Raw genomic sequence first — 15,648 nt, 5'->3', positions numbered from 1 at the left:
AGGGAATGGGCAGTGACTGCTAATGGGTGTGGAGCTGTACTTTGGAGGGACAGAAGTGTTTTGGAACTAGGTACATGTGGTGGTTGCACAAAATGTGAACGCATCTAATGGCACTGAATTGTTCACTTTACTTTTTTGCTGGTGACTTTAAATTTGCAAGCTATATCTTTTTTTCATCTTCAGCTTTGTTGAAGTATAATTGGCAAATAAAATTGTAAGATAATTAAAGTACACATTGTGATGATATAAAATACATAGACATCATGGAAGGATTCCTCCCATCTCATTAACTAACATGTCCATCACCTCCCATATTTGTATATGTATACTGTGTGTGAGAGAGCATTTAAATTCTACTCAGTAAATTTCAGTCACACAACAGTGTTATCAAGTAGTCACCATGTTATACATTATGTTCACTTTAAAATGCCTAATTTTTAAAATGAGAATTTCACCTCAATTAAAAAAATAAAATGATAAAGATTCTTAAAAAAAAAAAAAAAGCCAGGCTTTTGCTCTCAGATTTCTGCCTTTTTTCCCATGTAAACCCTTGACATCAGCATAAGAGGATCTGAGAGCCAAGATTCACAGACTTCTGGGAAATTTTCCCCACACTAAGGCCCAAATGCCCATGTACCTGACATTTTCCTTATCTGGTGAATATCCAGATTTGGGGAAATTCCAGTTTGCTTTTCCTGACAAAAAAATTATGGCACCATCAGGTACAGCTGGATCCAGGGGTTCAGATAATATCAGATATCATCATGTATCTGTTTTCCGTTGTGCCATGGGTCTCAGGCCCTACTTTTCTCTGCCGTGGCTTCACTATCAGGCAGGCTCTAGAATTCAACCACTTATCTCCACTTCCACTGCCCCTTCTCTGCTCTTAGCTACTATCATCACTCACCTGGCCTGCTGCAACAGTCTCCTGCCTGGTCAGCTGGCCTCCATCCTTGCTCCCAACAGTTCATTCTCCCCATGATGTGTGCATGCATGCTCAGTCATGTCCGACTCTTTGCAACCCCATGGACTGTAGCCCACCAGGCTCCTCTGTCCATGGGATTTCCCAGGCAAGAATACTGGAGTGGGTTGTCATTTCCTACTCCAGGGATCTTCCTGACCCAGGAATCAAACCCATGTCTCTTGAGTCTTCTGCATTGGCAGGTGGATTCTTTACCACTGCGCCACCTGGGAAACCCATTCTCCCCAAAGCAGCTAGGAATTGTGTTGAACCTAAGAGAAAGATCATGTCTCTCCTCTGCTCAAAACCCTCCCATGGCTCTCCTCCATTCCTCTTAGAGTAAAAGCAAAATCATTTTCATGATCCAAAGAGACCTGAAGGAAGTGAGAGTTGAAGTGATGTTCTACAAATATTCTCAGATGGTCCTACCTCCAGGGCCTTTGCACCTGCTCTTCCCTCTGCCTGGGACACCTTCAGAGAAGCTTACCCTGACAACCTTGTTGAAGTTGCACTCACAGTCTTTCCAGACCACTACCATGGCTTACAGTCTTTCTAGAGAGAATCATTTCTAGATCTTGTTTGTTGACTGACTTGGAACAGCACCTGGCACAGTGCCTGGGCACACACAGGCACTTAGTGAGAGGCTGCAGTGTGCATAGCTCATCCTGGTCTATCCTGTTTCTCTCCTGCTCTCAGGCTAGGACTGGACAGTGATTGAAGCCCGAATGGTGGGGAGGAGGTAGCAAGTGCAGGAAGTACAGAGAGCTCTAGGGAAGTGGAACTGTATTACTTTGGATGGAGCAAAAGGAACAGCAATTCCTATTCGTTGAGAGCATCTGCTCTGTGCCAAGCGCACTTGATATACTATGACTGTCTTTACTGGACAGATGAGGAAGCAGAGGGCTAGAGAAGTATATGGATTTCTCTAAGGCCTCACAGTGATTAAACGTGACTTACTGCAGATGGTGACTGCAGCCATGAAATTACAAGACGCTTACTCCTTGGAAGGAAAGTTATGACCAACCTAGATAGCATATTCAAAACCAGAGACATTACTTTGCCGTCTAGTCAAGGCTATGGTTTTTCCAGTAGTCATGTATGGATGTGAGAGTTGGACTGTGAAGAAGGCTGAGCGCCGAAGAATTGATGCTTTTGAACTGTGGTGTTGGAGAAGACTCTTGAGAGTCCCTTGGACTGCAAGGAGATCCAACTAGTCCATTGCGAAGGAGATCAGCCCTGGGATTTCTTTGGAAGGAATGATGCTAAAGCTGAAACTCCAGTACTTTGGCCACCTCATGCAAAGAGTTGACTCATTGGAAAAGACTTTGATGATGGGAGGGATTGGGGGCAGGAGGAGAAGGGGACGACAGAGGATGAGATGGCTGGATGGCATCACGGACTTGATGGACGTGAGTCTAAGTGAACTCCGGGAGTTGGTGATGGACAGGGAGGCCTGGCGTGCTGCGATTCATGGGGTCGCAAAGAGTCGGACACGACTGAGCGACTGAAACGAACTGAACTGAACTGATGGGGACTTGAACCCACGGCTGTCTAACTCCAGAACTTTTCTTCTTCACCTGGGGCCAGGGGTAGGGGTGTCACTCATCCTGTCTATATAGAATAGTCCTATATTAACTGTCCTGACGCCTGAAATGTTCTATTCAACTTTTTTTTTTTCAATAAATTAAATCACGTTTTCGGCAGTTTTATTTTCCAAATGTAGCTGAGCGTTAAATTTGCTACCCAAGGAGGAGTTTGAACACTCAAGCCTAGAGCTTTATTTAGCAAACGGTCCCGCCCAAGACCCCGAGGCTTTTTCCAGAGCAATCCGCCGCCCCCTGTACCTAAGCCCTGGAAGCGCGTTGAGTCTCCGGGTTCTAACCTTCTACCCGGAATAGGACACTGGGAATTCCTAAACCAGTTGCTGTTCCTTTAAGAGTGGTTCCGGGGGCGGGCCCACAGGGCGTGGCGAATCCGGGGGTGTGTGCCAGATCCGGGTGTCCAATCCCGGAGCGAGGGACGAAAGTGGGGGCGGGTTCGGCACGGGGAGGTTGGGAAGGGTTAAGAGGAGCTCCTTTGGGTCGTGGACGGTCCGGTTGCCTCCGCCTCCTTCTGTCGGGTCCGCGCTCTCCCGCGGCTGCGCCGGCTCGGCAGCCCGGGAGACAAAGCACCGCCGGGGCCGCCGCCACAACCGAGCGGGTCCCGGGCCATGGCCCGGCCGCCCCCTGGCTCCACGCCTCTGGTCCCGCCGCTGCTGCCATCGCCCTAGGCCGTGCCGCGAGGTAAGGCCGGCCTGGCGCGGAGGGAAACTTGGGGCGGATCTGCAAGGGACGCGGGACAGGGCTCGGGCCGCCGTGGGCCTCGGGGTCCCTTAAGCAGTCTGGAGAGACCTCTGCTGTGGATCTGTCCTTTTGTGATTCCAAGTCAGCGGTAATTTTCCCGTCAGGGACTCCAGCTGCTGGGGCGAACTTGGCCGGTGACCCTCCAGCCCCATAAAAGACCTCGGCCGCTGAGGCAACTCTGCGGACTAGAGAGCTCCACTTGGCTCCTACATTCTGCCACCGACCTCATCCAGGGCTCAGGCTGTCTTTTAAGGAACACACCACACACAAAAGGAGAGAGGGCAGCTAGGAGCAATGGCCTGGGATGGTGGTCCTGGCATCCTTGCGGCCCCTGCCCAGGGCAGCGCTGGACAGAAGTTCTTCAACACATGTTTTTCTGCCCGTACCTGCCACACCCTCTCCAGCATGTCCACTGCTGGCAGTTGGATCCAACCCCAGGACCTGGCTTCTTTACTTGAAATGAGTGGCAAAAAAAAAAAAAAAAATGCCATGCCTCAGTTTCCTCAGACTCCTGGGTTCTGGGCCATCTGTGTCCTTGGAGACTGAGAGCTAATTATTTGCCCTTGGGATAGCTTCTGACTGTGTGCTCACTACATGCTCAGCATTTTGCAAGCTGTCTCTTCAAAATTAATATTTCCAATTCCGAGAGGGATGGCTGTTAATGTACTCATTTTATACACGAGGCTGTGTTTGTTCTCAAAGCCCATGAAGCCTGGATTGGAGAAGGCGTGGGGACCAGAGAGGGGCTGGGATGGTCCCCTCTAGCTTCCTGCATGGCCCAGGACTGTTGAATCAGCAGCAGTGCCCGCAGTGGACTCTAAACTTCTTGGAAAACTGCACGAGTGTGAGGAGATAAACTGGGGACCAGGCCCTCCCAGAGGCTGGAGCTTGTGCCCCTGCTGTTTCCCCTCACTTCCTTCCCGGCTGGACTGGAGGAGGCAAGGCCATGGGCAAAGAGGGGTCCTGTGTTGGCTGGCGACCTTGGGCTCAGGGTTGGAGGGGGAAGGGGGCAGCTGCTGAGTGTGAGGGAAATTGCTCTTCATTTGGTCTTAATGGTTGGTGAGACTCTTCCCCCCTTGGGCTGGCTGCCCAGAGCATGCCATTCTATGCACAGAATTGTACCTTTGGGCAAGTTATTTAAGCTCTCTGTGTCTCAGCTCCCACATCTGTGAATGTGGGATGAGGAAAAGACTCCTCCTGGGGCCGTTGAGAGGTTTAAGTAGATAATTGCTTGACTCATTCTATAGGTCTTTGAGCACCAACTACATGCCAGGCACTGGAATTCCGACAAAGAATCTTTGTCCTCCTAGAGCAGGCAAAAATGACCCAGGTAATTTCAGGCTGGGGTGTGGGAGAGTGATGTGGGGATGGGGGGTGGTTCTCTTGTGTACAGATACCTTCTCCTCCTTGAGGAGGTGATGCTCAAGCTGAAACTTGGCCATCTGAAGATAAGGGAAAGGCCCTCTACCTGGAACAGGTAGAGGGAACAGCCAGAACAAAAGCCGTGAGATGGGAATATGCCTGGTGTGTTTGTGGAACAGCAAGGAGGCCAAGGTGGCTGGAGCGAGGGAGAAAGAGAGGGAAAGGGAACCTGGAAGACCTGGAGAAGAATGATTTTATAATGAGACAGGGAGGGAGCCATGGGTGGGTTTAGAGTGGGGGAGGGGTGTGATTGGGCTTAGTTTATAGGATCCCTCCATAGGGCCAGGGGCGGGGCCTAGGAAGAAGTAAAGATCTTACCCTGCTGCTGCTGCTGCTAAGTGGCTTCAGTCGTGTCCGACTCTGTGCGACCCCATAGACGGCAGCCTACCAGGTTCCCCTGTCCCTGGGATTCTCCAGGCAAGAACACTGGAGTGGGTTGTCATTTCCTTCTCCAGTGCATGAAAGTGAAAAGTGAGAGTGAAGTCTCTCAGTCGTGCCCGACTCTTAGCGACCCCATGGACTGCAGCCCACCAGGCTCCTCCGTCCAGGGGATTTTCCAGGCAAGAGTACTGGAGTGGGTTGCCAGTGCCTTCTCTGGATCTTACCCTAAAGAACACCAATAAGGAACAGGCATCGGTGGAGGCAGGGAGACCAGTGAAGAGGCTACTGTAGCTGTCCAGGCAAGCCACGATGGTGGGGGTGCGGGGGAGCTAGAATGGGACATGGCAGCGAGCAGAGATTAGGCCCCTGATTTGGAAGAGGGTGGAGGGGGGATCAAGGTGACCTGATGAGTGACCAGATGTGGAGGTGGAGGGAATCCAAGAGCCTTTCACCAAGACAGCACCGAGGGGAGCACTTGGGGAGGCTGAGAAGAACATCACCAGCTACCAGAGCTTAGCACGTACTGTGCCTGGCACTATGCTCAGCGCTTCTACATAGCCATTGTGTCATCGTCTCAACAACCCTGACTTAGGTGCTATTATTCAATTTTACAGATGTGGAAATGGAGGCCCAGAGGGGCTTAAAGCTCGCCCAGGGTCACATAAGTCAGACGCTCCAGAGCTGACATTTGAACCCAAAGAAGAGCAAGTCAAAACCAGAACTGGGCAGAGAGCAGGGAAGAGAGCTGTGGCCTGAGAGGTAGGAGGGAAATGGGGTGAGTACGGTGGGTGGTTCCTGTGTGAAATGGGGCTGGCTTCCACATGGGCCTTGCTGGGGAGTTGGGAGGAATCCCTCCCACTTTGCAGAGAAAGAAACTGAAGCTCAAGAGAGGGGAGGCCTAAGTCAGAAGTCACATAGCTCAGGGAGGCAGAGCAGAGATTAAACACCTTGAGTATTCAGGGGCTGTGGCCTTGGTCAGATCAACTACTAGGTTGGGACAGGCTGATAATCAGCACTAGATCATGGCTCATGTTGCCTCTTCCAGGAAGCCCTTCTTGACTGTGTAGGCTGGTGAGATGAGGTGGATTGGGGATGGAGCAACTGCCTCCTCTGCCCTGGGTGAGGTCACCTGTCTGGGCCCCACTGTAGCCGGCTACTGCAGCTGAGCCAGAGGAGAGAGAGCCTCCTTTCCGGGAAAGCCTCATTCCTCCAGGTCCTGAGTAAGGCACTGCCCACTGGGGAACAAACATTAACTGAGCACCTACTGCACTCCAGCGACTTTATATACTTCGCTTCTTGAACAATGTGGCCACTGTCGCTCATAGAGGGAGGTTTTGAAGCAGGAGCGCAAGATGGATTTGTAGCGTGGCCATGGAAAACCCCAAGGGCGGGTGTAGCCACACTGGAGACGCATGCCACCTAAGTCCTACCTGGCCATCGTATACTCCTTGGGGGGGAGTAGTAAAATCACTGTGGCCAAGTGCAGAGTTAGACTCCTCTGCTGCAAATGGGTGCACAGTGCTCTCCCTCCAGCCTCTCTCACTTGTAAGAGTGAACCAAGTCCTGGGCCCTTTGTCTGGATTTGGTAACAATCTTTTTTGCCACTCTGACTGCATCCCCTGCCTCTCCCCTTCCTCACTCTGCTCCAGCCTCACCAACAACCTCAAGCGCACTAGCAGCTTCCTACCTCAGGGCCTTTGCACTTGCTGTTCCCTCTGCCTGGCATGCCCCAGGGGCTGAGTCCCTCACCTCCTTCAGGCCTCTGCTCAAATGTCACCTTCTCAGTACAGCTTTTCTTTTAAAATCAAACACTCCTCTTGTTCTTAATACTTCTGAGCTCCCCTCCCTGTCTTATATTTTCCACACCACTGAAGCCCATCTGGCAGACGTGCCTCACCTGTTTGTTAATTGACTACTCCCTTCGCCTGCCACTGGCGTATCAGCACCAGGAGGGCAGCGACCCTCTCCGTCTTGTTTACTGCTCTATACCTAATGCCTAGAACAGTGCCTGGCACACAATAGGTGCTTAATAAATGTTTGATGAATGAAGTCCCTACTGTCCTCTGAAATAGTATTCTGTTCACATCCCTATTTCATGGAAGAGCAAATCAAAGCTGACATCAGCAGAGATGGAATCTGACCACAAAAGGTCAGCTGGCCTGGTACCCAGGGGTGATAGAGTTAGCAGTGCCTGAAACTGAGGCCTGGGTTTGGATATCAGCTCTCGGCCCAACTTGCTTTGTGGCCTTGGGCCAGTGGACTAACCTCTCTGTATTTTGTTTCCCCACCTGGCAAACGGGTAACGCTAGTCCGGCCACCTGAAGTTTGTTTCGAGATTAAATGAGTTCATATATATAAAATGCCCTAAGAATCCTCACCATCATTTGGGGGAGGTAGGATGGCGGGAGAGTTGACCAGCCTGACTTCTGGGGCCAGTCAGACCCGGGTTCGAGTCCACTTTCTGCTCCTGAAGAGCTGTGTGAGCCGGGCAGGCCGCGTCTGCTCTTTGAGCCTCAGTTTCCTCATCTGTGAAATGGGGGGGGGGGGGGGGCGGTTGGTGAGTGCTGTGGCAGCCAGGGTTGTGTGAGGTCACCTGAGGCGGCGGCCGCATGAATAACTGCTGCCCCGGTGTGGGGACAGGTCCCGAGCGCGCGCCATGAAGCTGAACGAGCGCAGCCTGGCCTTCTACGCCACCTGCGACACCCCGGCCGACAACGCGGGCTTCCTGTACAAGAAGGGCGGCCGGCACGCGGCCTACCACCGCCGCTGGTTCGTGCTGCGCGGCAACATGCTCTTCTACTTCGAGGACGCGGCCAGCCGCGAGCCCGTGGGCGTCATCATCCTGGAGGGCTGCACCGTGGAGCTGGTGGAGGCCGCCGAGGAGTTCGCCTTCGCCGTGCGCTTCGCCGGGTCGCGGGCCCGCACCTACGTGCTGGCGGCCGAGAGCCAGGCCGCCATGGAGGGCTGGGTGAAGGCGCTCTCGCGGGCCAGCTTCGACTACCTGCGGCTGGTGGTGCGTGAGCTGGAGCAGCAGCTGGCGGCCGTGCGCGCGGGCGGCGGCCCACCCCCGGCCCACCGGCCCCGCGCGCTTCCGTCGCTCCCGTCCAAGGAGAACGGCTGTGCCGTCTGGAGCGCCGAGACCCCCGCCGCCTCCGCCCCTGTCAGGGCCAACCCCGGCTCCCGGCCCGGCCCCGAGCCCCCGCCACTGCCGCCCCGCCGGCGGGCCTCGGCGCCCAACGGGCCTCTAGATTCTGCCTCTTTCGCCCAGCTGCACGAGTGGTACGGACAGGAGGTCAGGGCGCTGAGGAGCCAGTGGCTCAGCAGCCAGGCCCAGCCCTGAGAAGCTGGGGGACCTGGTCATGAGGGAAATCGCCATCGGGGTCAGCCCTGAGCTCCCTGCCGGGTCTGCCTTCAGGAACTCAAGGCGCTAAGAAGATGCTAGGTTCTGAGGGATGCTTTGGGACCTCTGTAATTCAGAGAGAGCCTAGCCTTGAGGAGGCCACCGTGCCCAATTCTCAGGAGGATCCAGGCCCTAGGTGATCCTCAAGCAGCCAGAGAGCTGGTTTTGTGGGAGCTGTAGCCCCAAACCCAGCCCAGCAGGTGCCTTGGTCGCCTGTCCTGAATCACCGAGCAGAGGTTTGTTGCTGGCGACAGGCCTTGGCAGGGGCAGCTGGGACCTGCGATTCTCTATGGGCTGGAAGGCACATGAGCAGTCAGCACTGCTCCAGACTGGGCCCCACGTGGTCAGGAGGCTGGGCTGTGCTACACCACACCTGCGCCTGACCTCCTTTTCCTCCAAGGCCTGCTGGAGGAGCTGCCTGGCTCCCAGCCACCTTCCTGCCTCCATAAGCAGCAGGTGCAGAAAGGCAGCACCAGTGTGGGTTTTCATGTATGACCCGCACCGGGCTTCTGGCCTGGAGTGAGGCCCAAGCAGGACTATTCCTGGAGCCTCAGCCAGGCCTTGGGGTGATGCCCCAGGGCAGTAGACCCTCTGGCCTTGGGCCATGTCTGTGTGCCTGTGGCAGCTCTCACGCTCTCCCAACACTCCTTAACCACATCCTCTGTCTTCTCCCAGAGCCAGCTCTCCAACCCCTGACTTGGGGTGGTGCCTCACAGGAGCCCGCCTGACCTTGTCCAGTCCTGGACCAGGCAGCTGTGGCCTGAGCTGACTTCCCAGCAGGTGCTTCTGGCAGGGAGGGGCCATGAGCTGACTCACAGCCCGGAAAGGGTCCAGATGCCAATCTGATAGGGGCAAAGCAGCAGCTGCCAAACCATGTCTGGCTTCCAGAACCCTCTCCCACCATCACAGCCTGTCTCTGTGCTCCACTCAGCCCCACTCACCCAACAGTATTCTGAGGGAGACCAGGTCTTGCTTTGCCTCGCGCCCACTTCTGGTTTTACTGTTATTCACTCACCACAATGGCCATTCTTTATCCAGGGAGAATCTCCGGGGGCTGGGACACCCCTGGCCCTCAAGCTGGGTCATATTTACAGTCCTCAGCGCCTCAAAGTCAGGACCCCCTGAGGACACCTCCGCCCTAATCTTTATTTCCCCAGAGGCTCCCTCTTGGTGACACTGACTCGGCCCTTGGCCCCTTTCCTCTGCCTTTGGAGACCTTGGGGCTTGGAAAAGAATGGGTGCTGTCTGTGTGTCTGCAATCAGCAGCTCACTGCTGGCTCAGCTGACTGGAGTTTCAGTTTTAATTTACTTTTTAATACTTCAGGGTGTCTTTTTCTCTCCTAGCAACAAAGTTTGGTATTTTCACTGTTTTTGTTTCTTGTTGGCTGGTGAAGGGATAGGGTGCCCTGGTTCTGGGCTTGGCTAGTGGCGGTAGGGGGTAGTTGGCACTGCCCCGGGGGGAGGGGTGGGCAAGGAGCCTTGGCTGAGGACAAAGGAACCTCAAGAATCTCACCTGGCTCTTTGCCTTCTCCCTGGCGAGCCCTGCTCACCTGCAGGTGCCTCTGGGGGTCTTGGTACGCTTCCCATCCCCTCTTCCCCAAGTCCTGAGTGGTGGGTGGGGTTGGCAGCTCTAGTCTATAGGCTCTGGGGTCTCAGGGGGTGTTAGGAACTGTTAGGTGCCCATGTCCTGGCCAGACCCAGCTGGTGTGGTGAGGCGTTGGCCCCAGTCCTGGAGTAGGTTTACAAGCTCTAAAGGTACAATCTCCCCACCACCACCCCCAAAGCCCAACATGGGGTCAGGCTGCCTCCAGAGTTGGGCAGGGGAGAGATATCAGGCATCCTGGGAGAGGGAAATAGAGGCTAAAATGAAATAAAAAGTTTATCAAGTAATGTCTGGTGATATCATTTTCTCTTTTTTTGCCCCATCTAATCCCTGGATTGATTGGCCTGGCAGAGCCAGGAGCAAGCCCTACAAGAGAAGCGGCAAGTGTGTGCTGAGTGCTCCCTGGCTGATGCTCTGTCAGGAACATTCTTACCACCTCTTACGGCAGATACTGGCCCCCTTTTACAGATGAGGAAACTGGCTCAGAGAGATTAAGAAATCAGCCAGGTTCACACAGCTCAAAAGTATCAGAGAAGGGATGTAAACCTCCGGAAGCCTGTGGAAGAAGACAAGAGTCTTTGAGAGGAACATGAGGCAATGGAGTCCCCAAGTTCCTTTTCAGAGGGGAAGGCAGAAGGCGGCAGGGGGTAAGGTGAGGTTTAGAAAGAGGGTCAACTGTGGGCTGAAGGCCTGACAACTGGGAGGGACCCCCAAAGGGGAGAGCCACACCTGGCTCTCCTCACTGATCAGGGCCCAGAGGGAGGAGGATTCTGGCACCAGTGCTAATTCAGAGGGAAATAGCCTGTGACTGACCAGTGATGTCTGCTGTGAACAAAGGGCGGATGGCGGCCCGGTTTATGCTGTGTATCTGTATCTGTTATCTGTATGGTTGCTGGGCTGATGGGGGATTCACAGATGGGAAGGGGCTGGCCCAAGGTCATCCAGCATGATAGACTAGCCCTTAGGTCCTTTTAACATGGATTCAGAGCTGGGTCACATGCCTCTTGACAGTCTGGAAAAATCACGTGCATCCAGGAAAATGTGGCTTAGGATGAGTAACCTGCAGTCCTCGGTCTGCAGAGCAAGTTCAAAGAACAAGAAAGATACTAGGGTCGGAATCATACTACTCATGAGCATCCAGGATGTGCTGAGCAATTCCTTCCTGGTACCACAGCTGACACATGGGGGCTGAGTCAGGATGCTGCCTGTGGCATTTGTGACCACAGCCACTGCAGGGCCTGGGGCACAGAACAGAGGAAACAGCAGGAGAGACGGCTCCAAGAGGGAGGGTCCCAGGGAGGGAAGCCCTCACCTGCAGGCTTCTCAGGAACATTTCCATGGAGCCAATGAGAGTGGAAGGGGCAACAAGTCACTCAGTGTCCACCTGCTAACCATGTTTCCTTTTGACTCAGGGGAGTTGTGCATGGCACGTGCCTAAGGAAGACCACAACATCCCAGGACCGTGGCAAAGTTGAGGAAGTCGTCTTCACTGCAACAGTCTTTGGGGGATATTGTCTGTGTTCAGAAGGAATATTCTGAGAAGCTGCCTGGGGGCAGAGGATGAGAACCTTAAGGAGGGCAATCAGGTCAGAAGTTATGGCTCCCTGCCCAACATCCATCCACCCTAAATGATTAGTCAAATTCTCTCAGTTGGGCTGCTCCCATTTGATTTGCAGGCACTGGCTAAACCTGACCTGCTAAAGAATGGCTGTGTGTTGGGGCGGTAGGTGAAATGAGTGAAGAGGGCCAAAGGTATGGTGATGGATGACAACTAGATTTGTGGTGGTGATCACTTTTCGCGTACACAGATGTTAAAGAATGGCTGTGTGACCCCATTTTGGCCAATGAGATGTGAGTGGAAGGGTGTTCTTGCTTCTAAAAAGACACACGGAGCTCTGGGAGTAAGCTACGTCTGAAACCTGGAGCCGTGGCAGCCATCTTGTGATCATGAAGTAGGTCACGTTAAGGAAAGGGTGCTCTGCTGAGTTTAGTGCGTGTTGAAGGTAGCCCCGAAGCACTGAATCAGGGACCCGAGAACCTACCCTTTTTCTAGAAATCTTGTTGTTTGAGGCAATAAATGTTTAAAACTTTGGGAGAGGGGCTTTTTCATTATTTGTAGTCAGAGGCTTCCTAATGGATAGCTTGAGTGATCGCAGCTTCTCCTTTTAAGGAGCATGGCTCTGGGTAGCCAGCTCCAGAAAGGATGTTGTCAGCTCACTGGGATGAAGGTTATGGCTAGAGTGGGATTCTCTGGGAGCGGAAAAGGGCCACTTTTCCCCCTCATCCTTTCCCTGGATGCCTTTTATCTCTCCTCTTCCAAGTGAACAAATATGGCATGAATAGTCCTTCCCTCTCCCCACTTCTGGCCCAGTGTCTTTTATCTTCCTTAACAGGGCTGTTTTGTCTCTACTCTGGCTAGGGCTGGAGCCAACTGTCCAGCGCCCGGCTCCCCAACACCCCTCCCCAGATCACCTTACGCAGAGTTTGTTAAAGGCCCTGCTACTCATCCCAATTTCTAAGATTGCAGCATCCAAAATAACACTCCCACGGCAGTACAACGAGAGACTGCTTGAGTCCAGCTGCAGGTTTTGCATTTTCTGATCAAGACTTTAAAGGTGAGCCCATGAACTATTTTTTACTTAGGGTTTCAAAACGGATGCCCACTCCTGACAGAGGGCTCAGAGCTGCCGTGGCTTGGTCTGCCTGTGCTTGGGACCACGGCTGTGTCTGTTCTTGCCAGGTGCAGCTCTGAGCACCTGGGCTGCTGCCACTGCCCTCTCCTCATTGTCCAGGGCCTCTGTTGCCATTGTTTCTCTAGTGATGGGGCCAAGGAATGGCGGGGCAGTGCACTCAGGTCCCCAAAACTGCAGCTCCTTAGCAGGGACAGGTCTGCCTCCCATGTACCCCTGAGGCCTGGCACAGTGCCCGGCACACAGATGTCCAAAATTGCCTCCCGGGACTTCCCTGGTGGTCCAGCGGTTAAGGATCAGTCCTGCAATGCAGAGGATGCAGGTTCGATCCCTGGCCAGGGAACTAAGATCCCACATGCTTTGGGGCAACCGCAAGCAAGTCCGGGCACCGCAACTAGAGAAAGCACGCGTGTGGCAACGAAGACCCAGCACAGTTAAAAAAAAATATTGCCTCCCATGCCCACTCAGCTCATGTGATCCTGACTACAGCTGCTTGCGCAGGAGTTGGTCCCGAGACACCAGCTGAACCAATCAGGGTCCTAGGAATTTTGAATAGGTGGGTATGACAGACCAAATTGGATATGAGGTGGCCTTAGGCAGAGAACAGAATGGCTCAAGATTAGTGTCCTGAAACCTGGCTCAATTTCTCGCCTCTGGTTTCCCAGGGTTTACTCTGGATCTTCCCAATAAACTGCACACCTTTAAGTGGATCATGATTTCTTTCAACTCAACAGTTACTGACTACGCCCTGACACCCAGCATCTTGTAGGGCCTGACACACACAATGAATTAGAACTACCTCCCATTTACTAAGATCTATGATGTCTGAGTCAACTGGGGGGTGGCGGGAGGATGTGGGTGTGGTTCATTAAAATGCAGATTCCTGGGCCCTGGCTACAGGAATTTGGGATCAGGAGGTTGCAGCAGGACCTAGGAATCTGCACTTTGAGTAGAAAACAAGGGATTTTAGAACCACAGCTTAAGAAATGTTCATTTGATCTTCAAAGAAACTTATAAGGCAGGATGGTAGGCAGCCTCTCTGATGGCCCCTGCTGATCCTTGTCTCTTGGGGTCCACACCCTTGTGAAGTCCCTTTCCACAATGAATAATGGCAAACCTGTGTAGCTGAGAGGATACTATGGAAGTGACAGTGGGGCTTCCAAGTCTAGGTTGTAAAAAGAGACACTCCAACCTCTGCCTGGCTCACTCTCAGCTGGCATGTTGTGAGGGCACTCAAGCAGCCCCTGGAAAGGGCCACTTGCAGAGGAACTGCAATGCCCAAGCGAGGGCTAGCACCTGTTCACTCACCATCTGAGTGCACCTTCTTGCAAGTGGATTCTCTAGCCCCAGAACAGCCTTCAGATGACTGCAGCCATCTGAAGCTTTAACTGTAACCTCAGGAGAGACCAAGGAGCCAAAACCACCCAGTGAAGCCACTCCCAAATTCCTGACCCACAGAGACTGTGAGATAAATGTTTGTTATTTTAAGCCACTAAGTTTTGGTTGTTAGCAAGAGACAACAGACGAGATTGGGCACCTTCAGGGTGGTATGGCCATAGACAGACTGGTTCCAAAGAGGCAAAGGAGTATGTCAAGGCTGTATATTGTCACTCTGCTTATTTAACTTATATGCATAGTACATCATGAGAAACGCTGGGCCGGAAGAAGCACAAGCTGGAATCAAGATTGCTGGGAGAAATATCAATAACCTCAGATATGCAGATGACACCACCCTTATGGCAGAAAGAGGAACTAAAAAGCCTCTTGATGAAAGTGAAAGTGGAGAGTGAAAAAGTTGGCTTAAAGCTCAACATTCAGAAAATGAAGATCATGGCATCTGGTCCCATCACTTCATGGGAAATAGATGGGAAAACAGTGGAAACAGTGTCAGACTTTATTTTTTTGGGCTCCCAAATCACTGCAGATGGTGATTGCAGCCATGAAATTAAAAGACGCTTACTCCTTGGAAGAAAAGTTATGACCAACCGAGATAGCATATTCAAAACCAGAGACATTACTTTGCCAACAAAGGTCTGTCTAGTCAAGGCTATGGTTTTTCCGGTGGTCATGTATGGATGTGAGAGTTGGACTGTGAAGAAAGCTGAGCGCTGAAGAATTGATGCTTTTGAACTGTGGTGTTGGAGAAGACTCTTGAGAGTCCCTTGGACTGCAAGGAGATCCAACTAGTCCATTCTGAAGGAGATCAGCCCTGGTATTTCTCTGGAAGGAATGATGCTAAAGCTGAAACTCCAGTACTTCGGCCACCTCATGCGAAGAGTTGACTCATTGGAAAAGACTCTGATGCTGGAAGGGATTGGGGGCAGGAGGAGAAGGGGACGACAGAGGATGAGATGGCTGGATGGCATCACTGACTCGATGGACGTGAGTCTGAGTGAACTCCGGGAGTTGGTGATGGACAGGGAGGCCTGGCGTGCTGCGATTCATGGGGTTGCAAGGAGTTGGACATGACCGAGCGACTGAACTAAATTGAAGAGACAACAAATACAGGTAGATACTATTATGATCCTGTCCATTTTGCAGATAAGGAAACTGAGTCATTAAAGGGTCCTCAGGTCAACTAATAATAGAGTTTAATCCAGGCGAGGATGATTTCAAAGCCATTGCTTTTTTATCAATAACTATACCCTAGGGCTTCCCTGGTGGCTCAGATGGTAAAGCGTCTGCCTGCAGTGCAGGAGACCCAGTTTGATCCCTGGGTTGGGAAGATCCCCTGGAGAAGGAAATGGCAACCCACTCCAGTACTCTTGCCTGGAAAATTCCGTGGACTGAGGAGCCTGGTAGGCTACAGTCTATGGGGTTGCAAAGAGTCGGACACGACTGAGTGACTT

The 15,648-nt window shown here is 52.7% G+C and overlaps 1 protein-coding gene across 3 annotated transcripts; it reads left to right on the top strand.

Annotated features, from left to right (window-relative positions):
* Positions 1–3,023: 3,023 nt before the first annotated feature.
* PHETA1 (PH domain containing endocytic trafficking adaptor 1) lies at positions 3,024–10,387 on the top strand. Of its 3 annotated transcripts, none has more exons than XM_052654678.1 (4): positions 3,024–3,243; positions 4,551–4,633; positions 5,721–5,865; positions 7,747–10,387. In XM_052654678.1, exon 4 carries the CDS (start codon positions 7,763–7,765, stop codon positions 8,444–8,446), a length of 684 nt encoding a protein of 227 aa, XP_052510638.1. In that variant the 5' UTR covers positions 3,024–3,243; positions 4,551–4,633; positions 5,721–5,865; positions 7,747–7,762; the 3' UTR covers positions 8,447–10,387. The 3 variants fall into 3 exon arrangements, with proteins under 3 accessions (XP_052510638.1, XP_052510635.1, XP_052510636.1); XM_052654675.1 differs by having other exon boundaries at positions 5,721–5,881; XM_052654676.1 differs by lacking the exon at positions 4,551–4,633 and having other exon boundaries at positions 5,721–5,881.
* Positions 10,388–15,648: the final 5,261 nt, after the last annotated feature.

Source organism: Budorcas taxicolor, chromosome 17 (genome assembly GCF_023091745.1).
Source record: "Budorcas taxicolor isolate Tak-1 chromosome 17, Takin1.1, whole genome shotgun sequence".
NCBI classification, from domain to species: Eukaryota; Metazoa; Chordata; class Mammalia; order Artiodactyla; family Bovidae; genus Budorcas; species Budorcas taxicolor.
This window is presented reverse-complemented; position numbering and strand designations above follow the sequence as displayed.